Genomic DNA, 24,370 nt, shown 5'->3' on the forward strand with positions numbered 1-24,370 from the left:
ATGGTGTCTTTTGGTAGGCACTAACTCCAGCATGGTTCGTTGAACAAACATATTGGGAAATTAATGTCGTTTCTGTAGGGTTTTTGAATAAACGCTCAAAATAAGGTCTGTGGTTAACCTAGGCTTAGGATATCTTATGTTTTGTTCTATGAGAATCTTCATCAGCTCATGTGAATTTTTGTGATTTTTAAGAATTAAGTAATAAAAAAAAATCACAAACATTAACTGACTGATGAAGTAATTGAGATAATAATAATAATAAAATGAGCTAATCATGATTATCATAGAATAAAACTTATAAGATTTCCTAAGCCTCTATTAACCTCACCTTAATTTCCCAAAACCCTATTCATGTCTCATAGGAATTGCTTAATGAACCAGAGGCAACTCCGTTCCTTCCGGTTTTTATGATTACATCCTGGCGAACTTTATTAACAGCAGAGAGATGCTCTAAAGAAAAGAGACGCTTATCTAGGAAATTAGTTTAAGTGCAGTGCATTCGGAAAGTATTCAGACCCCTTGACTTATTCCACATTTTGTAACGTTACAGCCTTATTCTAAAATGGATAAAATTGTTTTTTTTCGCTTATCAATCTACACACAATACCCCATAATGACAAAGCAAAAACAGGTTTTAGAAATGTTTGCAAAAAAATTAAAATACTACATTTACATAAGTGTTCAGACCCTTTACTCAGTTTTCATCAAGGATCTTTCTGTACTTTGCTCCGTTCATCTTACCCTTGATCCTGACTAGTCTCATTAATCATGCAAACACATTTATTTTTTCATTGTTACATGGGATTAGTGAGATTCAAACCTCTTCTGTTCTCTACCCATGGAGCTAGCGCGCCCTCTTTTTTTATGCATACAAAGCAGTTCATTTTAATCTAGGAAACAAGCACTCATTAAGATCAAGTGTGGCCAATTAGTGGCACCTGAAAAGATAAAGCATGGAGAGAGGTTTGTTAATGCTGAGAACGGAATGTATATGTATTTAAATAACATTCTTAGAACATTCTCAGAATGTTACTACATTCTTTATTTATTGAACATTTTCTTAACGTTCTCTGAGCAATTTATTATTTGAGAACATTCCTGTCAAACCAGTTGGACAACGTTCCTAGAAAAAAATTGTTAGAGGAACGAAAAATTCTGTTAGAGGAATGAAATACAAAGAAAATGAAAATAAAAATGGTCAAGTTCCTTAAAAGCCAAGCAATATGTTGCACCATTCCCAGAAAGTTGTATGCAAAATAACCATAGGACTAGCAGTCGTTCAATCTTCTTGTCGCAACAGTTGGGACAATTCGGAGTACAACGCATTTCTCTGGATTGAGGTACATTTTCCGAGGCTCCACGGTGTCTTAATCTAAACAGGAAGCCTGACTGACCCCAATACAACTATAAGCAAGCACAGGGTCAGAATTTATTCTGGATAGTTAATAGGTAGAAAGAGTGGGAAGTTTTAAGTACCTGGGAATCATAATGGACAACAATAAAAAATGCCAACAAAGACAACTGAATGTCAACACTGGATACTCTCCAACTACTACACCTGCCATATAGAGAGTGTACTAACTTTCTGTTTCCTAGCCTGGTACAATGGGCTGTTAGTATCAAACAAGGTCATCCTCAGGAGGACTGTGAACCTGGGGTAAAATAGCCACCGGATAATTTACAAGGTCTTTCCCCATTTTCGCCAGCTGTTAAAAATAAGTTCAAGTTAGGCAAAGATTTGTCTATTCAAGGAAGAGTTTTGATAACTACGGCTGAAGGCATGTCTAGAGCCTCGTATGTGTTATCTTGTCTCAACACTCCCAAATATATTTGCTCCCAATTAGATAAGACACGGTTTAAATGTATGGAAAAATAAACATCACAAAGTAAACGATGTGATGTGGGCCAGCTACTCAACTCAGGTGGAATTCAGGTGGAACTTCCAATGTGTTGTAAATTGGCCATAGGTATGGACTCTATCATACAAATAATGTGCTCACTAACAAAGTGAGAGAAACATTCTTTCAAATAACTCAGATGTTACCCCTCCAACAAAACTATTTGGAAATGTACACTACATGTATTTTTGATTTTGTGTTTATCTGTTTGTGATGTTTTGTATTAACATTTTTAAGAAGGATGTATAGATTTTTGCAACACATTTGAAATTGAAAAATAAATACATAAATATATTTTCAATTTCATATATATACACTGCTCAAAAAAATAAAGGGAACACTAAAATAACACATTCTAGATCTGAAGGAAGGAAATATTCTTATTAAATACTTTTGTCTTTACATAGTTGAATGTGCTGACAACAAAATCACATAAAAACTATCAATGGAAATCAAATTTATCAACCCATGGAGGTCTGGATTTGGAGTCACACTCAAAATTAAAGGGGAAAACCACACTACAGGCTGATCCAACTTTGATGTAATGTCCTTAAAACAAGTCAAAATGAGGCTCAGTAGTGTGTGTGGCCTCCACGTGCCTGTATGACCTCCCTACAATGCCTGGGCATGCTCCTGATGAGGTGGCGGATGGTCTCCTGAGGGATCTCCTCCCAGACCTGGACTAAAGCATCCGCCAACTCCTGGACAGTCTGTGGTGCATTGGTGGATGGAGCGAGACATGATGTCCCAGATGTGCTCAATTGGATTCAGGTCTGGGGAACGGGCGGGCCAGTCCATGGCATCAATGCCTTCCTCTTGCAGGAACTGCTGACACACTCCAGCCACATGAGGTCTAGCATTGGCTTGCATTAGGAGGAACCCAGGGCCAACCACACCAGCATATGGTCTCACAAGGGGTCTGAGGATCTCATCTCGGTACCTAATGGCAGTCAGGCTACCTCTGGCGAGCACATGGAGGACTGTGCGGCCCCCCAAAGAAATGCCACCCCACACCATGACTGACCCACCTCCAAACCGGTCATGCTGGAGGATGTTGCAGGCAGCAGAACGTTCTCCACGGCGTCTCCAGACTGTCACGTTTGTCACATGTGCTCAGTGTGAACCTGCCAATCTTGGTGTTCCCTGGCAAATGCCAAACGTCCTGCACGGTGTTGGGCTGTAAGCTCAACCCCCACCTGTGGACGTCGGGCCCTCATACCACCCTCATGGAGTCTGTTTCTGACCGTTTGAGCAGACACATGCACATTTGTGGCCTGCTGGAGGTCATTTTGCTCCTCCCGCTCCTCCTTGCACAAAGGCGGAGGTAGCGGTCCTGCTGCTGGGTTGTTGCCCTCCTACGGCCTCCTCCACGTCTCCTGATGTACTGGCCTGTCTCCTGGTAGCGCCTCCATGCTCTGGACACTACGCTGACAGACACAGCAAACCTTCTTGCCACATCTCGAGCTGCACTACCTGAGCCACTTGTGTGGGTTGTAGACTCCGTCTCATGCTACCACTAGAGTGAAACCACCGCCAGCATTCAAAGTGACCAAAACATCAGTCAGGAAGCATAGGAACTGAGAAGTGGTCTGTGGTCCCCACCTGCAGAACCACTCCTTTGTTGGGGTGTCTTGCTAAATGCCTATAATTTCCACCTGTTGTCTATTCTATTTGCACAACAGCATGTGAAATTTATTGTCAATCAGTGTTGCTTCCTAAGTGCACAGTTTGATTTTACAGAAGTGTGATTGACTTGGAGTTACATTGTGTTGTTTAAGTGTTCCCTTTATTTTTTTGAGCAGTGTATATACATACATAAATGATGGGACGCGTTCATATGGTATTACGCATGCGCACAAAACATATGGCATTTCCACCACAGAAGAAGACTAATTTGACGTCTATTTCCGGGATAAGGATACAACGCAGACATGAAAACGTGTATTTTGGACTGCACCTTCAGATGTAGATAGTAGAACGTTCCAGAAACAGCGGGCGGCATATGCAAACGAACAGTTTGTTTATCAAAAACCTCTTGAAGAGAAATAATGTCAGTCATAGCAGAGGAAAATGTCCGTGGCATTGGCGGTAGTGTTTTCAAGGAGATCAGTGCTGATAATGACGAAGACAATCAACCCACCGAAATTGAGAGTCTGTGCATGAATTGTTACCAAAATGTAAGTAAATGGCTAGCTAACACACTGACCAGTTAATTGAACGTATGGACTTGTCTGTATCGCTGTAGGATTGACTCATCTAACATGTTGTGTTCTCTCCATTTTTGTAGGGAATGACACGTATTCTTCTTACGAAGATTCCTTTCTTTAAAGAAGTTATCATCAGTTCTTTCACCTGTCCCAACTGCAGCTGGTCGAACACTGAAATCCAATCAGCTGGTCGCATACAGGATCAAGGCATCGCCTACACACTCAAAGTCAAGTCAAAACAGGTAGTCTAAGTAGGATGCAGTTCCTTTCCCAGGCATATGCTGAACCACTGATAAGTAACTGTGCAGGCTATGAGCTGTAGCTAGCCTGAGTGCCAGTCTGTTTGTATCATGCCACTCATTGTCATGGCAAAACAGCAATGGAGTTGGCATTGTCAAGAAGGAACCTGCAAGTAAGTGTTTTGTTGGACGATGTAAACCATGTGTGTCCCGTACATAGGACTAATGAAACTTGAAACATTGGCAAGCGCAGAAACAGATCCAGGACTAGGCTAGACCAGATGAGTTTAAGGTTTGTGGGCTAGCCTACTCCGTTACCATCCAAGACATGTTCAGAGGTTAACTAGCTCTGGCAACCAAAATGGCCTCATACTCCATCTAAACTATAATTGTCATCACAATTGAGAATCACATTTTATTGGTCACACACATATTTAGCGGATGTTGTGGGTGTAGTGAAATGCTTGTGTTCCTAGCTCCAACAGTGCAGTGGTATCTAACAATACACACATCTAAAAGTAAAATAAAATAATTAAGAAATATATAAATATTAGGATGAGCAATGTCAGTGGCATTGACTATATAATATAGTATACATATGAGATGATCAAAGCAGAATGTAAACATTATTGAAGTGAATAGTGTAACATTATTAAAGTGGCCAGTGACTCTGTATATAGGGCATCAGCCTCTAAGGTGCAGGCTTGAGTTACTGGGTGGTAGCCGGCTAGTGATGGCTATTTAACAGTCTGCTGGCATTGAGGTAGAAGCTGTTTTTCAGTCTCGGTCCTAGCTTTGATGCACAAAACACTGCTATGAATACTTTATTATCACATCAAAATAATTTTACAAATGCAAAATATACACTTACTGTTTCCTTGTGTTTGGAGAAAAGGTTTACAAAGCCTCAGACTTTTGTTTCCACCTCCATGGCCCAGCTTTGTGTCAACAGGGCCATGGCCTCAGTGGACCTACTCTGATTTGGGGCCAAGGCATAGTCACTGGTGCTTTTCAGCTTTCATTTACATAACGATGGTTAACTGTGAACATGGGTTAACACCTTCTCACAAAGCAACTGTTGACTCAGGGGTTGACTGTGCTCTTCACACATCTTTAGTGTCACACTCCGTGATGGAAACAGTTCCCAAAATATAACACTAGAGTGAACATTAACATAATCACTGACAACACACTGGTGCTGTAATGGAAAACTATGCAACACATCCATTGGAAATATTGCCACGTGGGATTCTGTTAAAATGAACAGCTTTTTCACCTTTTCGGCTTGGATTCAAACCATCAAGCTTTCTGTTACTGGCCCAAAGCTCTAATCCAGGGGTGTCTCATTCCATGGAGGGCATAGTGTCAGTGGGTTTTTCCTTTCAGTTAAGACCTAGACAACCAAGTGAGGGGAATTTTTTACTAATTAGTGACCTTTAATTAATCAATCAAGATCAAGGGAGGAGTGAACCTGCAGACACTCAGCCCTCTTGAATGAGTTTGACACGTGCGCTAACCATTAGGCTGGCTACCTGCCATGTATAGTGATTTTACCTCTTGTTTTTTGAAAATTCTTTCCCGATATGAAAGTAAAGTTCCAAAGCTTTCCTATACAAAGCGGACGGCATGGCTAATGTGCACAACAGTCCCTCCTGACCCTCTGTCTAAACAGTATAGTTAACGTTTAGACAGAACACACCGTCAGGACTGTTGTACACATTGGCTGTGCCGACGTCAATGCTTCTCTTGAGGACCAGACTAGCTTCAGAACACCTTTTTAATTAATATAGCTAGCTTAGAAAGAAAACAATATCTAACTTGTATTATTTGATTTATATCTTGTATTAGATATTTAGTCTGTTTTTTGTAATCTCATTTTGTAGGATATGAATCGAGAAGTTGTCAAAGCAGACAGTGCAACCACCAGAATCCCAGAACTGGATTTTGAAATCCCCCCATACACTCAGAAGGGCTGTAAGTACTCACTCAGTTTTTATTGATTTTGAAAACAATATTCACTCTTCATGCATACATGCCACTGTCATGTCGCCACTGATATTTTGTCGGACTGATAATTGCTAGCCTGGTCCCAGATCCAATATCATCCAATATACTGGCTTTTACGGCTGAGATTCCTTAGCTTTTAATTATTTTATTTTTTACTGGGATCATTTAAATTTTATTTATACACATATTTGCCAAAGGCGGCAGGAGTGTTGTAGGCTAAACTTGACTAAATTAATCCAACTGTTGTATTAAGTGAAGCTTTGTTTACTTAGAATAACACTTTTGCATGTAGATGTACAGTATCCACATATGCCTCAATCTCATTCAAGCCATTAACTGTTCCTCTTGCTCCCCAGCACTCTCTACCATCGAAGGCCTCATAGACCGTGCAGTTGCAGGGTTGGAGCAAGACCAACAACTAAGAAATGTATAATCTTTGTTTACTTTGATCATACCAAATGCCATATGTACTTCACTGCTTGTTGACTAAAATCATGTTAACTCTTGAAGGCAACTGCACCAGAAGTTGCTGTAAAGATTGATGAGTTCATTGATAAATTGAAGAAGTTGAAAGAAGGTGTATTCACACTGGTAAGTCCAATTTTATTGCCCAGCCTCAACCATGTACAAGATTAAAGTTAAATGGAATTGAATATTTCTGGCAATACAATTTTAGGTCATTGATGATCCATCTGGGAACAGTTTTGTGGAGAACCCCTTTGCTCCGCAGAAAGATGAGGCTCTCTCGGTCAGCCACTACAAGAGAACACCCCAACAGGACGCCCAGTTAGGAATAAAGGTGCGTGGTTTGATTTGACACATCACAACTCTCCTGTAAGGGGACATATCTGTTTTAGAAAAGGCAATGCCTCCGATGCTGTCATGTCTTGTGCGTGTAGAATCCTCATAAGGTAGAAAAAAACAAGACGGCATACATTTATAATTTGACCCATGTTCACCAGTATAAACTTCTATATAGCAAAAGTGACTTAAAATGTAGCTTTTTTTGTTATTGCTTAGGCTGAAGACGAGGAGGAAAAGCCCAGTAATGACATTGACTGTATGAGAAATGAGGTGGGATTTCCAGACATTTTGCATCCCAATTTGGAGTTTTTCCTCAATAATTGACCTTTGAGTAATATACCTTATTTCTCCCTCAGGTGTTGACGTTTAATACAAACTGTCCAGAGTGCAATGCCCCAGCCTCGACAAACATGAAGCTTGTCCGTATCCTTTCCAGGCTGTTTGGTTGTCCCCAGCATGGTGTAGTGTAAGGTTAAGGCACGTAAATGCCATTTACCTTTTTTTATTTTGCGCAACCATTCCTCTCCTTTTGCAGGAAAATGCATTGAAAGAATAGTGGTACTTTACTTCACCACGAATGGCAGTCGGCATTTACCCACCTTTTTTAATTATTATATATTTTTTTACCACTACATCACTGTTCAGTAACTTTTTTTTTTTTTTTTTACCCCTTTTTTCATGATATCCAATTACGATCTTGTCTCATCACTGCAGCTCCCCAGCGGACTCGGGAGAGGTGATGGTCGAGTCATGCGTCCTCCCAACCGCTCTTAACACCCGCCCACTTAACCCGGAAGCCAGCCACACCAATGTGCGGGACGAAACACTGTTCAACTGACGACCGAAGTTAGCCTGCAGGCGCCGGCCCGCCACGAGCCAAGTACACCCCCTGGCCTAACCCAATTGTGGGTTATTGGGCCAATTGTACGCTGCCCTGGTCGCTGCTGGTTGTGACACAACCTGGAACCTGGGTCTGTAGTGATGCCTCAAGCACTGCAATCAAGTGCCTTAGACCACTGTGCCACTCGGGAGGCCCAGTGTAGAATGTTTCATTTTGCAAGGTTTAGGTATCCTTTAGGTATCCTTTACAATTCCTCAGAAATACCCCATTTCAAAGAAGTCATTATCATGGCAACAAACTGTGATGACTGTGGACATCGAACCAACGAAGTAAGTGTCCTCTTTTTATTTTCTTGGCACATGTATTTATTTTCAAGGCATATTAACAGATATTGAAAATATCTTAATATGAATGCATTCTAATTTGCCCATCTAATCTGTGGTTTAGGTGAAATCTGGTGGAGCCACAGAAGAGCTGGGCACCAAGATAACTCTTCACCTCACTGACGTGTCTGACATGTCCAGAGATCTTCTCAAGGTAGCCCCCTCTTTGTACTTTATCTTGCATTCACTAGTTTTTTTTACTGTAGCATTTTTATTAACCTGGTCCCAGGTCTGTTTGTGCTTTTGCCAACTCCATTACTACCATTGTCAAGCCAAACAATGTTTGGCATGACGAGGAGTTGGCATGATAGCACAAACAGACTGGTACTTAGGCTACCGTTGCATGGCAGAAAGTTCATAGCACCCATGCCAAATGGAGCTCATAATATGAATACTGTCATGATTGAAGTGGTTCAGGTATTTGTTGTCCTGTCTTAAGAGTTTGGGTCTTTTCATAATCAATTCCTGTCAGTAATGGAACATAATTTTTTCCACGGGAGAGCAATGCTATTCCTGAATCAGGATGGAGTTGACTCAACCATGTTGTGCCGGTTTGTGTTTGCAGTCGGAGACATGTAGCATCCTCATACCTGAGCTGGAGTTTGAGTTGGGGATGGCAGCTGTCGGTGGCAAATTCACCACCTTGGAGGGACTCCTCAAAGACATCAAAGATCTGGTGAGCAGACTGTTGAGAAGTAGGGGGGGGGATGAAGGGAGATCCAGCAGGAAGGATGTACAGAGGGATTGAGCTCCAGTGGAGAGTTGTATATGTTTTAATGCTGGTTGTGTTACTTCTAGTCCATGGACTCTGCACCTGGGAATCACTGTTGGCTTGGATACCTTTGCCATGGCTGTAATGTAATTCAAAGGCAGCGGTGCACAACTCCAGTCCTAATTTAGACATGTGAAGCCAGGTGTGGCCAATCATGGACATTAATTGATTAGTTAAATACTAGGGAGAAACCAAAACCAGCAGGACTGCCATCCTCAAGGATTTAAGTTGTGCACCCCTGTTCTATGGTCTCTTTCACTGTGGACTCGAGCTATATTATATTCATGTTTTCATCCACCGCCACTGTTTTCCTCCAGATTGTTTCCAAAAATCCATTCACTTGTGGAGACAGCTCCACTTCAGATCGAACAGAGAAACTGAAACTTTTTGGCGAGAAGATTGACAAGGTTAGAGGCATAAAATCATTGAATATCACTGTTTTGTTTGGAGCTAGTTTTGGTCTAACTTTACATATAATACCTTAGTGTAATTACACGTCCCAAAGTATTTACCCATGGAACATTTTTACGTATTTATTTGCATTCAATTTGTGAACTAACTCTGAATAACTCTTTGGCTAATAGTCTCACTCTAGAATATTTTTTAAAGATCCAATGTCTCCATTGTGAGTTTATTGCAATTCTTTTAAATTGTGAATGTTACCATCTGGTATAAGTCATAAATACTAACAATATGTATCTGCACTGTAAATGCACTATAACTACCATGTAAATATGCTTTTGTACATGTAATGTATATTTGGGACCGTAGTTGTATATTATAACTAGGTTGTATATTTTAACTAGGTTTAACTCACTTATTGTGAATCCTCAAACAACTGTTAGTATGACATGAGATTTAGACTAAACAAAAGCTCATGCAACAATTTCACATATGCTGTATCTGAGAAGAATACTTTCACATGTTTGGCTGGGCAACAAAGTAGAGTTTTTGAATGCAGAACAGTCTGGCACCCATGCTGAAACTGTTGCATCTCAAAGTGTAATGGAGGCTGAGTGGCACTTAAAACACCTCTTCCAAAAAAATACTGTAGATCATGGCGGGAGAAATGGACGTGCACGTTGTTCTCGACGACCCTGCAGGGAACAGCTATCTCCAGGTAAAAGACACTCTTCTTTCACAGATGTCTGAGGTTCAAACGCATCGTCTCCTCTCAGTTGTTTAATTTGTAATGAATTGATTTGTCGTGTTTGTCTGCAGAACGTCTATGCCCCTGACCCAGACCCAGAGATGACAACTGAGAAGTACACCAGGACATTTGAGCAGAATGAAGACCTTGGTCTCAATGACATGAAGACAGAGGGCTATCAGGAGTAAGGACATCTGCAGCAGCAGGAAGGTTTATCTTACAAAAACAACGCATCCCATAAATGTAATTTCAGATATTTGCCCTCACTGTAGTTGCTGACTCACAAGGACATATGCTCCTGATGTCTTACAGTTATGATATATGGTTGAAACGTTTGAAATATACCTTATTTAAAAGGAAACAATCAATATGGTGTTAATCATTTGATTAGAGAAGTATGTGCATTTATAAATAAGAAATGCACGAACATCCAGTTTATGAATTAACCAAATTTAAATCACTTGTATGTGTATTCACATATGTAGGTCTGATTCAGTGGAATTTCTTATGTTCTTTTCCATGGGAATAAATGAACTAAGAATACAGACCCATGGCTGATGTAGATATTTTGGGGGGAGGCTTCTTTCCTATGTTCAATGTATAGTATGCATTATATAAACCTGTAGAATTCAGTACCACAATCTTCAATTATAATAACACTGCATAAATGCCCACAGATCTTAAAATAACAAATTCGAGATTCGTTTCAATGCAGTGTCCTTTGTTCATGTGCGCCCTGAATGAAAATTCACGGATTGTGAAAACAGACTAGACTGACGTTTGTGCACGTGCCCAATACCACTACAGAACATTTACTGAAATAATCAAATGTACATTTGACTGAACTCAAGATGTTACATTGTTTAGCACAAAATGTGTTGATAAAGTACTACTAAAAACAAACTCAATATTGGTCCATATATGCCTACAATAAAATATCTGTGGCATTATTCACCCCACCATCAAATGCGCCTGCATAGTCCAGATCCAAGAGGCCACAGTGACGAATGTTATTATATACGAAAACTCTTGTTTCAATTGTGACGATACATATTTCTATGAATGGGCCAAATAAACGACGTCGGGTAGGCTATGCATTGCAGACGGACAAAGCTTATTTTTTTCTCAATCATTCCTGTTTCAGGTAGTGCTGGCATTAAAAATGAGTTTCTATACAGAGAATGTGGCTCTTAAAGGAGCTCAGCTTTTGTGATCTTTACTGTCCAAGCTGGTTATTTGCTCTTTGCTGGTTTTTCAGTCTTCTTGGGTAGGACAGCAATATTTGGCAATACTCCTCCTTGAGCGATGGTGACGCCACCTAAAAGCTTTTAGAGTTCCTCGTCGTTGCGGGCTAGCCAGCTGAAGGTGGCGGGGGATGATTCTGGTCTTATCATCCCTTGCAGCGTTGCCAGCCAACTCGAGGATCTCAGTGGTTAGGTATTCAAGCACAGTAGCCAAATACACTGGAGCTCCAGCACCGACACACTCTGCATAGTTGCCTTTGCGCAGTAACCTGTGGGCACATCCTACAGGGAATTGAAGGACGGCGCGGGACGAACGGGACTTTGCCTTCGCTCTGCCTTTCCTCCAGTTTTGCCTCTACCAGACATCGTATTTGGATTGATACGAATGACTATAATAATTGACAATGCAGTACATGGACTTTGCTTTCTGCCTTTACGTAATGTGGTTGAGAATTGTATTTATACCTCGAGTGTCCCTCCTTATTGGACGGATAGAATGGAAACGCTTTAACCAATGGTGATAAACTACAGCATTCAAATGTCCAATAGCAAAAGCGCCTCGCTCCACAGTTTTGCATTGCAAAACACATATATATATATATATATACACACACACACGACAGAAGCATCTGTTCTGCTCTAGTTTCTCAACCGCCACTTATACACCAAGCATATACAAGAAAATGCCTGAATCGGCCTCTGCCCTGAAGGGCAAAACAAAAAAAAAGAGGACCAAAACACAGAAGATATTAATCAAGAAGCGACGCAAGACCAGGAAAGACAACTATGCTATTTATTTGTATAAATTGCTGAAACTGATCCATCCTGACACTGGCATCTCCTCTAAAGAAACGGGCATCACAAATTAGTTTATGAATTACATTTTCGAGCCCACCGCAGGCGACACTTCCCGTGAGCTGGAGTAAGAGACTACCGTTAACCAGAGGCTGTGTGGCGACTGAGGAGTTACATGGTCACAGCACTACACCACAGAGGAAACCCTTTATTGGGGCGGCAGGGTAGCCTAGTGGTTAGAGCATTGGACTAGTAACCGGAAGGTTGCAAGTTCAAACCCCCGAGCTGACAAGGTACAAATCTGTCGTTCTGCCCCTGAACAGGCAGTTAACCCACTGTTCCTAGGCCGTCATTGAAAATAAGAATTTGTTGTTAACTGACTTGCCTGGTTAAATAAAGGTTGCGCACGGCTCGCTATATGATCAACCTCTACAAATTATTTTTTGTAGCCTATGCTACAGCAGGCCTGTTAACTTCAACTTTGTCCTAATATATATTTCATTCATTTAAAATCCACATTTTAACATATGTGATACCATTTTAATGTTCTTTAAATGTGCAGATGGCTCTTCACCTTTCAGTGATCGTTAATTTCATTTAAGCTCCAGATTTGGAATAAGAACTTTAAAGGGGCCTTATAGAGTTATAAGACAATCCAAAGGTAAAATCTGCTGTTTCTGATCTGTTGGCTGTGGAATAAATGTGTTTTAACAGAGCCATGGAAAAAACTACACCAGCCACAATTGGTGAGGATTGGCTCATGGTAATTGCTGGAGTGGAATCGATAGCTACAGTAACTCTAGTTCTATGAGTGGAGCGGAGCCCAATAGGGGAGCTCTGTTCCTAGTGGTTGTCATGATGTGGCCCTCTTTGGGAGTAGCGAGTGCCTTCTCCCTCTTACACCCAGGATATTTTATCTCCGGTCGTAAATTCTTAGAGGAGACTCTCTCCTCAAGGCCAGGCAGTAGAGTCAGAGAGAGTTTCACAGTAGAACAAAGGAACTTCTTCTACATTACAGAACTTGAGAACTGAACAATACCCATTTTTTGGAGAATGTGGACACGGCCGGTGGAGAATCCAGCTACGACCAGTCCATTTTGTGACCTCAGGAAAGACAATACAGCCACATTACCATAACTCTGTTTTATACAGGAGCCTCAGTTCTGAGGCTCGCATCTAATTATTATATAAAATGAATGAGTAAAGATGAAACTATTTGTGTAATGTGATTTTAAACCGTTAATGTGAAAATTGTATTTGTGTTTAAAGTTTCACTAAGTCATTGACCCGCCCCCATAAGCACAGACATCGATCGGGCGTCATGGGATAGCTTTTCCGAATAAAACCCCCACCTGGAGAAGCCCACTGTAGACCATGCGTACCTCAATTACCAAGAGGGCTAAGGTTTGAGTAGAGACCATGCGTACCTTCAGTATAAGCTAAGGTTGTAATGGTTGTTAAACTCAGACTTATCGATACCAACAGAATAAGAGCAAATCTTCGATACTAATTATTAGTCTGAAGTATCCATTCTGACAACGAAGGACTTCATGGGAGAGAGAGCAGTTAAGATGAACTTTCCAACAGAAAGACGGACGATTCCAACAGAGATCATGACGACACACTGAGCGTAAATATATTGATTGCAATTATTCCCGAATGAGTGAGCGTTCATGTGCAGAGGATTAGCATTTCAATTATTATAATTATCAACTATGAGTCTTTTGTCTTTCGCGCCCTTCTCAGTCCCTTTGTCTACCAAGCCGCCATACCGGTTTAGCCCACTAGGTCACATCCCCTATCATTTCCTTGTAACCATACCTACTGTTTGTTTATGCATTTCTGTGATTTATTTAGTTAGTAAATAAATGATTAAGACAATTGATGTATGGATGATTCATAGCAAAGACTGGGTTCGTGCAGATAACTAACAATTTAGGTTGGAATGAGACTAAAGTGAGGTAAAGAATAATTCATTAATTAGAAGACTAATTGATCAGATATTAAAATATCTGAAGAGTTATAATAGGAAAATTATAACTTGGTAATCTGAAGATTTTTCTTGGTGCCCCGACTTCCTAGTTAATTACATTTACATGGTTAGTTTAATCACGTAATAATAATTAGAGAATTGATTTGATAAAATAAGTCTTCGATTTAATGATGCCAAAGACACGACATGGTTTACCCCGCTGCCTAGGCAGCAGATAGCCTGAGAGAAAATTATGCACACACCTGCAGCCAATAGGAGTGCAGGTATCCCTATATAAGGAGATGCTTCCCCTCAATCAGCCTCCCTAGAAATGATCTTCAGTGAGACTGGGGGTCGGCAGGTCCTTAAGTCCTAATGGAGCTCCGCTCCACTCATAGAACTGGAGTTACAACTCCGGCAACTATCGTTCTATATCGTGGAGCTCTGCTCCTAGTGGTTTAAGGCGGAGCACAACGCTCCAAAGTGTGCTCCCTGCCGAGCCTAACACTTCACACTTAATGAACAGGTCGGGCCCAGCAATGGCTACGACCAAAACCCGCAGTACTGTAACACACTGTGAAAACAGACTGTGTCACAATGTACTGCGTCCTTGGTCTAAACCACCCTACTCAGTCTAAAGGCATAGTCAATGACTAGTGGGCAGATAAACATAATGAGTCATACTAATCTGTACCAGTGGATAGATGAGCTCAAAACTGTCAATACTAAAGATTAGTCTAATAGTACATTAACACCAGTTACAGACACTATATCCCTAATCCCTCCACCCAAACACAGTCATAGACCTGTGAGCAGGATACAACACATGACTACTGTGCCACACCCCCAGCCAGGAGTCATGTCATGTAGTTATTCTAATAGGAGAAAGTGACCTTGATGGAAACCCTGTCCATTTGGTCCAGTGTTTTCCGCCTTAATTCTAGCCTTCACATCAGCAAAGCTGAGTACAGGCTGAACCAACTTAGAAGACTCTCTTCTCAGTGCAACCCGCCACACTTAATCGATAGGCAAAGCCAATGATTTGTGGGCAGATAACAGAATATGGGCTAGATATTCCCTACTGTACTGACAAAGTCAGAGGTGATATCGCACGTGTCGCTCTCTTTGCCAAAATAAGCGGACCTGATGGGAACCCAGCCCAATAGTCCCACATCTTATCTTAAGTTCTCCCTTCAGCCACGCTGCGTACAGAACAAGCTAGAGAGTTTGACGACGTCCAACAGGTAGAATTGGAATAAAGGAGACGGTGACGACCACGATGCTGCTGCACGAATATCATCTACCCCAGTTCCTCTGAAAAGGGCCGTAGACGCCGCTACTCCACGAGTGGAGAGGGCTTTTACGCCTTGAGGTATTGGTTGCCCTGCTACCTCATAAGCCGTCTCAATGCCTTCGCAAAGCCAATGAGACAGCCGCTGTTTCAAAGGTGATCTACCCAGTGTACTAGCACCGTGACACACAAACAGCTGAGGTGATGACCTAATCATCGCTGCACGTAACACGCCAAGGCGCACCCCGGGCACAAGCGATGCAGTCTCTCCTCTCTCTGCTCCGCATGGGGAGGGGGGAAGAAAGCCCATAACGCAGCGGTCTGAGACCTGTATGAGTTCTTAATAACTGTTGGTATAAATGCCGAGTTAGGAAGTAATACCGCTCTGCTCACTGATGGCAAGGCAGTCGGGTCTCGCCGAAAGGGCACACAAATCACTGACGTGCTTGGCTGTAGTCAAGGCAAGCAACAGTGCCGTCTTCAGAGACAACACCTTGAGGGGGATTTGATTCAATGGCTCGAACGGCGTCTTCCAGAGCGCCTCGAGTACCAAAGTTAAATCCCACTGGGGCAATGTGGCTCTAGCCGCTGGCCTAAGCCACCGCATTCCCAATAGAAACTGTTTCACTAGAGGGTGACTGAAAATGTTGTCTCTGCCAAACCCCTCATGACAAGCTGAAATCGCTGCCGCGAACACCTTGATTGTGGCGGGTGAGCGCTGCGTGTCAAACATGAACTGTAGGAAAAAGAGCACGCCTTGACATGACAGCACACGGGGTCCACATTCTCTGTGGCACACCATTGTGAAAACACGTTCCATCTGCTGGCATACGTCCTGGGTGTGGAACTGTCACGCGAGCCCTGTAGGGTTCTGATTATTGAATCAGATAACCCACGGCGGCTCTAACTTGTCCTTCTCGGGTCAGACCCTCAGTGGCTGGCTGATTAGAGGCAATTGCTCTATTATGCCTGCCGCCTGAGCCATCGCGTCCTCTCTGTGGAATTGGCCATGATGGCGCAATCAACATTTAGGTCATCTCTGCGTACCACGGAACCCCTGGGCGATCGGGGCAATCAAATGATTGATAGTTCTCCTGTTCTGATGGAAATGCGTACAGGCGAACTTCTGGCCACTGGTGTGCAAAAGCGCCTATCCCTAGTGGTGGTTTGTCCTGGGCTCGTAGAGAGAACCATCGGAGACAATACGCGTTCACACGTGACGCGAACAGGTCCACCTCGGCTCTCCCGAACCGTTCCCATATTTGGAGAGCAATGTTGGGGTGCAGCTGCCACTTGTCTCGGGGACCCCCTCGAGACATGAGGTCTGCTCCGACGTTCTGATATCCTGGAATGTGTGCTGCTGTCAACTAGCGAAGGTGCTCTTGAGCCCACAGTCACAATTCCTCCGCCAACCTTTGGAGTGCAGGAGACCTGACTCCCCCGTGGCAATTTATGTAGGCTACTGAAGTTCGATTGTCCAACCAGACCAGCACATTGTGGCCCCGTAGGGTAGACGTGAAGTGGGTCAGAAACAGTAGAACTGTCTCCAGTTCCAGAAGGTTGATGTGGTGTCCCGAGGGAGGCCACACACTGACTGCCCGAGCCTGACATGTCCTTCCCCTTCCAGTCAGACAAGCTTCTGTATACACTGGAATGTAGGATAACACTCTGCCTAATGGGACCTCTTGCATCAAAACGCACGGGTCTCTCCAATAGTTCAGGTCCGTTCTGTGCGAGAGGGGAACTACCGACAACCGACGAAGGTGCCTCACAGGGTACAGTCTTAGTTGGGCAAACCATCGCTGTGTTCTGCGCATGTGCAGACAGTCATGATGGAATGCGCTGTTACCATGTGATTCGGATAAAACCTTTCGTAGGGCTAGCAACAGGTCAGCCCGTCGAGGATCGGTAATTCAAGCCTTCATAGTCAGTGTCTAGCTGTAACCCCAGGTAGACAATCCGATGACTGGGCCAGGGATCACTGTTTTCCCAATTCACAGCGAACCCCAGACGTGTGAGATTAATCATTGTCTGTGTTGTGTGTGCCAGCGCCACACGACACAGACAATGGGGCCAGAACCAATAGGTCGTCTAGGTAGGCTTGTAGCCGTATCCCTTGACGCAACGGTTCCAATGCCGCCTCGACGCATTTGGAAAAGGTGTGAGATGCCAGGGCATACCTGAATGGAATACTCATAAACCACCGCTTGAAAGGCGAAATGCAGAAACTTCCTGTGACGCGGATGTATCGGAACATGAAAGTATGCGTCCTTTAGGTCTAAGCTTATACAAAAGTCCTTGTTGTGGATACATTCCAGCAGACGTTTTGTTGTGAGCATTCGGAATGGCTGTTTGGCTACTCTCTCGATGAGAGTGCATAAATCCAATATGGGCCTCGTCCCCCCCCCCCGTCTTTTTTGGCACTAGGAAGTAGGGTGAATATAGCACGCTGTTCCTTTACTTCTGGGGAATTACTATGACCGCCTCCTTCGCTAAAAGTTCCGTAATCTCTTTCACGAGCGGCGACTTTCTCTGGCATCTTCATCACCGTCTCCACCACATCCCTCCCCCATTTTCGGGTTCGGTGGAATTGGATGTCATAACCCTTCTCTAGTGCCCGACTTAGCCAGGAGGAGAGGGTGCAGCTTTGCTGCCTCTCTAAATAATGCTCTGAGAGCAGGAGAACACAAAGCTGTGGTACAGACAGTAGGAAGGACCTCTATTCCTCTATGGCCCAAGCCGCCGCTGTCCCCCAACACTGAAGTGGTGGGACAGCCCAGGATGGGCCCAATTCGAAAGGGGGAGGGAATATTGATGCTTTCTGTGAGAAGCAGGGGCGCTGACACTTCAGTTATATGTGTAACCTTGTGGTTCCAGCTCTCCGTGAACGCACCACGGGTCTGAGCTACACAGAGGCGTCTGCCAAAGATAGTGTGCCGTCTCCCAACAGCGATTGCATCATCGGCCCAACATGGTGCTGTGTATGCAGGCTGCTCTTTAAACCCTGAGCTACTTCACTCCTAAGAGTGTGTAGTGTAGGGTTTTTATGAGGTATAGAATGACTGCTCATTAAGAGCGTCCATCTTGCTTTCCTCATGTCATTCCCACTCACAACGTCCTTCTGTGTGTGCTCAGCTACGCACTCATAGTGGGCTGTGCTACATGCAGAGTGGTGAGAGGAAGAGAGAGGTAGAAAAGGAACCTGATCGGACTCAGTTTTGTTATGGAAAATAGGTTCTCTTGTGACAGTCAGATGGAACACATTCTTTATTAACAAAGGACACATTTGCTCCTCCATCCCTTTGCAAGGGCGGGGGATGAACAGTAGGTGCTGTCACAAGAAGTGCTGCGCTCTCTTCCGTTCTCTCCCGCTCGTCCCGTCATGGTCGTCATCTCTTCTGACTGCCTCTCGGCAGCCAGGGCAATGAAATGAAAACCTCTCTCGTCAGTTGAGCCGCTTCTCTGGTGTTGCAGGAGGGGCGGGGCCCGCTCTTGGTACACCAGGTGCTGCTGCTTGACGGGCTCTCCGTCTGGCTGTAGACCTGGGTCTACTGGAGACGGTGGAGCGAGGGGGTTCCTTTTGAAGCTGCTCTAGACTCTCTTGCCAATGGCAGGTGTCTAGACAGCTGCTTCTTCTCCTCAAGCTTCCCAAAACTCACCGTCGCATTTTGGCGGCGGTTCCGAAGAGACTGCGTTCAATAGGGCAGCTTTGTCGGGTTCCTTCATAGCCGTCAGACAGCCAGAGGTGTCGCTCCACGACCACCGAAGTGGCTGTGGACCTCCCCGCACATATAGCCGACGCCTGTATGAGATGGAGGATGGCGCCGGAAATCTTTGACCCTTCCTCTATCTCCTCTCCCGACAGCTCAGTTCTACCCTTGGTGAGACGGGATAGAGAGGCTGCCAGTAGGGCAATATTGTTAGCTGCCGTTACAGCTTGTACACCTAGTGGGAAGGACTTCTCCAACAGCTGTGCTGTGAGCCAGTCATAGGTAGTGTGGGTTTCTTGGACAATGGCCAGGAGCTCAAACCTGGGGTGAGGTACTCAGCTAGTGTGTCCTCGAGCCTAGAGATCTCCTGAGGCTGTTTCCATCCACTCTGGTGAATGGGGTGTACGCCGTCGCCTGCGTTCTGATGCACCCTCCACATATTTAGCGAGCGAGGTGCCAAAGGCAAAGCCACCCATCTTGCTCTGGATTAGGGGCCGCCCACCATCATATCCACTTCTGGTTCAGAGGGAATGGGGGACAGTGTAATCTCCAGGGCCCTGTAAAGTCAGAGTGCAGAGAGGCCGATGCATAGGAGGGGGCTGCTGAGAATTCAGAGCCTGTCTCTTCCTTGCACAAGGATGTGAAATTCCCCTCACTCTCACTAGGAAGGGGGGTCATTTCAGCCTTGGTTTTTCCAAAATCCTCGTCATCTCCAGAGGTGCAGTCGTCGTCTGACGCCTCAGAACCTGAGGCTAACATAGACAATGACATCCTCTAGATGGGTATCCTCCCTGAAAATGCCCACCGATGCTTCCTCTCCTTTAAAGAAAGGTGGGTGCAGCTAGGGCATTTGTGCAGCTAGGGCAGTTGTGTGGGTCTGAAGCCGCCATAGAGGAGCAGCGACACTGAGCTTTAAAAAGAGCCTTTGGGGGTGGGAAAGGCGTGCTCGTGAAGGACAACTTCGAGAACAGGATATCGACGTGGGTTCGTCCTGAGATTTCTTCTAGGCTTCTTCATTCCAGTCCTGTTGCTGAAGATAATGGGAGGCTGATTGAGGGAAAACGTCCCCTTGTATAGGGACACCTGTACTCCTATTGGCTGCAGGTGTGTGCATAATTTTCTCTCAGGCTATTCACTGCCTAGGCAGCAGGGTAAACCACTAGGAGCAGTTCTCCCCTATGGGGTGGAGCTCCACGATATAGAACAGTGGAATGGTATCAAATAAATCCTACACATGGTTTGATGCCATTCCATTTGCTCCATTCCAGCCATTATTATTATCTGTCCTCCCCTGAACAGCCTCCACTGATACCAACATATGGCAATAGATGCCAAGACTCAAATGTCTATTTTATGTACAGGTGATCTGTTCAAAGTAAAGATGACACTATTTGAATCTTGTTGCAACACTGTCTCCTATATTTGGTGTCTCTTCGTCGAATGCTTTTTTGACTGTGGTCCATGACTGGGCCCCAATTCTCCACCCATCTCCCAAAGTGTGCACTTGCACACTCCCAATAACAATGGTGAAAACTCCTTCCAGACAATGATTTCACCTATCCAATGCTTTTAAATCCATAAGAGGGAGTGTGCACAATGCACATGCACACTTTGGGAGAATTGGGATGCAGGCTAATAGTCCCAAAAATCTTCCTCTCATCTCTTTTCCTTCAGTTCATGAACACTAATCTGGAGGAAGTAGAACACTGAAAGCAGTTTGGTGAAAATCTATTCTGCGCTTTCATTTATCAGTGGTAATAATGAGGAAAAAGAGTAGAGTAAAGGAATATTAGGATACAACCATATTATACGCCACCCAAAGAAGGCAGTTACTCATGTCCATACGAATACAAGCAGATCATCTGAATGTATGACATTTTATGAGCTCAAATACCCATGAAATCTAAAACGATACAGGATACTACAGTAAACAATGCAAGACCAGATTTAATCATGTATTATGTGCTTATTGAGGGTGATGCCCGCCGCTGGTGAAAATGAAACCAAAGGTAAATTCATAGAGGTTGTGGACATGGAATACTATACAATGTTATTTTGTGGACTGTTTTTACAGTATATTTGACCCCAAAGTGTATTCTGTTTTTGCTAAATAAGTTAACAAAACTCTTGGTTCCAACTGTAGAATACAAAAAACATCTTACCCCAGGACACTATCCTAGGAAAAGAAAAAGGAGCACTGATGTCCGACATACGGAGGTTCATTAGGGACAAACACAGGTTTATATTTCGGAGTGTCATACACCTTTTTAAGTAGAATATCATATCTTGGCAAGTAGGCTACATATATATATATTTCGAGTCTAATAACCTGGAAGGTGATACTGTATGGTTACTCTGATGAACCTTGGTGCTATAGGCAGGTAGCCTAGTGGTAAGAGCGTTGAGCCAGTAACCGAAAGGTTGCTAGATTGAATCCCAGAGTTGTCAAGGTAAAAGTTTGTCGTTCTGCCCCTGAACGAGGCAGTTAACTCACTGTTCCTATGCCGTCATTGTAAATAAGAATTTGTTCTTAACTGACTTGCCTAGTTAAAAAAGCTAAATGTAAATAAAACATAAAGCTCTATAATATCAATTATATAAAGTTTGAGGTGAGGGAGAAAGTGTGGTGGAACAAGTGTTGTTAGCATTGTTATGTATCTTGCTAGCTGGAACCGGATTTTCCGTTAGCTAGCCAGAGAAATGCTGAGCAACATTAGCCAACTTAACTGATGAAATAATTGAGTTTATGGTGTGAAAATTAGCTGGCTAATAAATTCAGACTGCTAATGTTAGCTCATCTGATGTTGTGATGTTAGTAAGCTAACCAATTCGCTATAGTATTAACTGGTAACGTTATACAACTTCTTGCCATTCCTCAAGATATAACGCGTTACTGTTAGTTGCTTACTGGACTCTGGCAATCTGTGTGAAATGTTAACTAGCTAACCAACTAACTACTATCTGTGAACTGTTTTCCCTCTAGTATGTGGTTTATTTTCAGAATGAGAGAATTAGGTGAAAATAAGGCGTTGTTTGTTAAACTAGTGGATTCAGGGATCAAGTGTAGCTGGAGCTGGGCCTGGCTTACACTGGATGCCATTATAGAGGTGAAAGGAACACCACGCACTTTCCCTCTAATACAAAGTGGTATGCCAAGTGTACTCTCTGCCTGAAAGAGAGAAATTATGCCAACAAAGGGTATCTTGCTCTGCTGGCACATTGTAGAAGAGATGTCCACAGGCAGAAAGTGTACAATGTAGTAATGTGCAGTGTAGCCCAAATATATTGCTTTTGTTGTGTTGAATTTGACAGTAACACGTGTGTGAGTGAGGGGGAATTATTAAAGTTTTTACTCCGTGAACGTTATTTTTGCACACGTAGCCTTGTGCACTTGATCGGTGGCCACTATAATGGAGCAAAAATAGAATGCCTGTTTGTTTCATTCTATTTCTACTTAAGATGTTTTTTCCCCCCATGTGCAATATTTAGATGTGTGTGTGTGGTCACAAGTGTTCTATTATAAAGGCTGTCATGGCTAACTGCAATATTAGTGTGGTGTTTTTCTCAAGATGAGTGTCATTTGCAGTAAAGTCTAGACCACAAATAACATTGTATTGCTTTCTTAATTTTTTTTAGCTATGAGTTTAGCAGGGATTTTTTTGCATGTTTCAGTGTCACCTTTTTGGGCCCTTACCAGTTTCCATCCCTGAAACAATCAGATAACGGCACAGTATAACAGTGGTGTGCAGAACGGCATCTCGGAATGCACAGCTCGTCTGTCCTTGTCACGGAAGGGCTATTGAAGCAGACGAGTATATCAGGTTCCACTCTTATCTAAAAAAAGAAGAAGCGGCTCCACTGGGCAAGCGATCACCAACACTGGACAAGTGAGGAGTGGAAAAACATTGCCTGGTCTAACGAATCCCGGTTCCTGTTGCGTCATGCTGATGGCAGAGTCAGGGTTTGGCGTAAGCCCCATCCTGCCAGGTGTCAACGGTTCAGGCTGGTTGTAATGGTGTGAAGAATGTTTTCCTGGCAAACGCTAGGTCTCCTAACAATTTGAGCAACGTTTCCATGCCCCGAATAATTCAAGGTGTTCTGGAGGCAAAGGTGAGTCTGGTCGAGTACTAGATGGGTGTACCTAATATACTGGCCACATAGTATATCAATGAATTGCACACATAGATGTGGCCTAAAGACAAGATTCAATTGACAGTAGTCTGATGGGTGACCACATTGTCAATAGTAAATTAAGAAATATGATGAACAGCGCAGCGTGTGTAATAGACATAATTTTTCAAATCATCCTATAGAGGTTCATGCAGGTCATACGTCTAGATTTACAATTAAGAAAAATATCAACTCAACATGTGAAGTGTTGGTCCCATGTTTCATTTGCTAAAATAGAAGATCCCAGAAATGTTCTGGACGCACCAAAAGCTTATTTCTCTCAAATTTTGTGCACAAATTTGTTTACATCCCTGCCAAGATAATCCATCCACCTGACAGGTGTGGCATATCAATATGCGGATTAAGCAGCATGAACATTACACAGGTGCACCTTGTGATGGGAACAATAAAAGGCCACTCTAAAATGTGCAGTTTTGTCACACAACACAATGCCATAGATGTCTCAAGTTTTGAGAGCGTGTGCAATTGGCATGCTGACTGCAGGAATGTCCACCATGGCAGCTTAGACTGTTAGAATGTTGAAGTCAAAATGACAAACGGGATGGCGCGAGACCAGGCTTTTCTAGTGGGATAGTCCACCACAATTTAAAAAATGCTTCCTTACTTTGAGAGTAGTAATCCATAGTTTGTTAATTTAGCTACTGCCACCAACTTCTAACATCATCCTTATTGACCAAAATGATGGGAGTAATGAGGCATCCGTTGTTACATTGTATGGCCAAGTTCTGTTAAGAATGACCGTAACGTTTGATTTTTACAGCCCGATGTTTACCAGGTAGTTCCTTAGAAATGACCTATAAATGGCACCATAAAAAGGTAATTACCTAATAACTGCATAGTAGTTACACTTTTCTGAGTATCCATTG

At 43.3% G+C, this 24,370-nt stretch overlaps 1 protein-coding gene and 1 pseudogene across 1 annotated transcript; one reads left to right on the forward strand and one right to left on the reverse strand.

Annotated features, from left to right (window-relative positions):
* The first annotated feature begins 3,791 nt into the window (after positions 1-3,791).
* Positions 3,792-11,204, forward strand: LOC115136028 (zinc finger protein ZPR1-like). Its single transcript, XM_029671362.2, has 14 exons — positions 3,792-4,075; positions 4,186-4,347; positions 6,228-6,318; positions 6,708-6,778; positions 6,862-6,942; positions 7,028-7,150; positions 7,372-7,425; positions 7,512-7,578; positions 8,255-8,325; positions 8,444-8,533; positions 8,945-9,055; positions 9,469-9,558; positions 10,206-10,271; positions 10,373-11,204. The coding sequence occupies exons 1-14, from the start codon at positions 3,947-3,949 to the stop codon at positions 10,487-10,489; spliced, it is 1,323 nt and encodes a 440-aa protein (XP_029527222.1). The 5' UTR covers positions 3,792-3,946; the 3' UTR covers positions 10,490-11,204.
* Positions 11,205-11,533: 329 nt separating this feature from the next.
* Positions 11,534-11,911, reverse strand: LOC115136029 (histone H2A-like; annotated as a pseudogene).
* Between the last annotated feature and the right edge of the window lie 12,459 nt (positions 11,912-24,370).

Source organism: Oncorhynchus nerka, linkage group LG10 (genome assembly GCF_034236695.1).
Source record: "Oncorhynchus nerka isolate Pitt River linkage group LG10, Oner_Uvic_2.0, whole genome shotgun sequence".
In the NCBI taxonomy this organism is placed as follows: Eukaryota; Metazoa; Chordata; class Actinopteri; order Salmoniformes; family Salmonidae; genus Oncorhynchus; species Oncorhynchus nerka.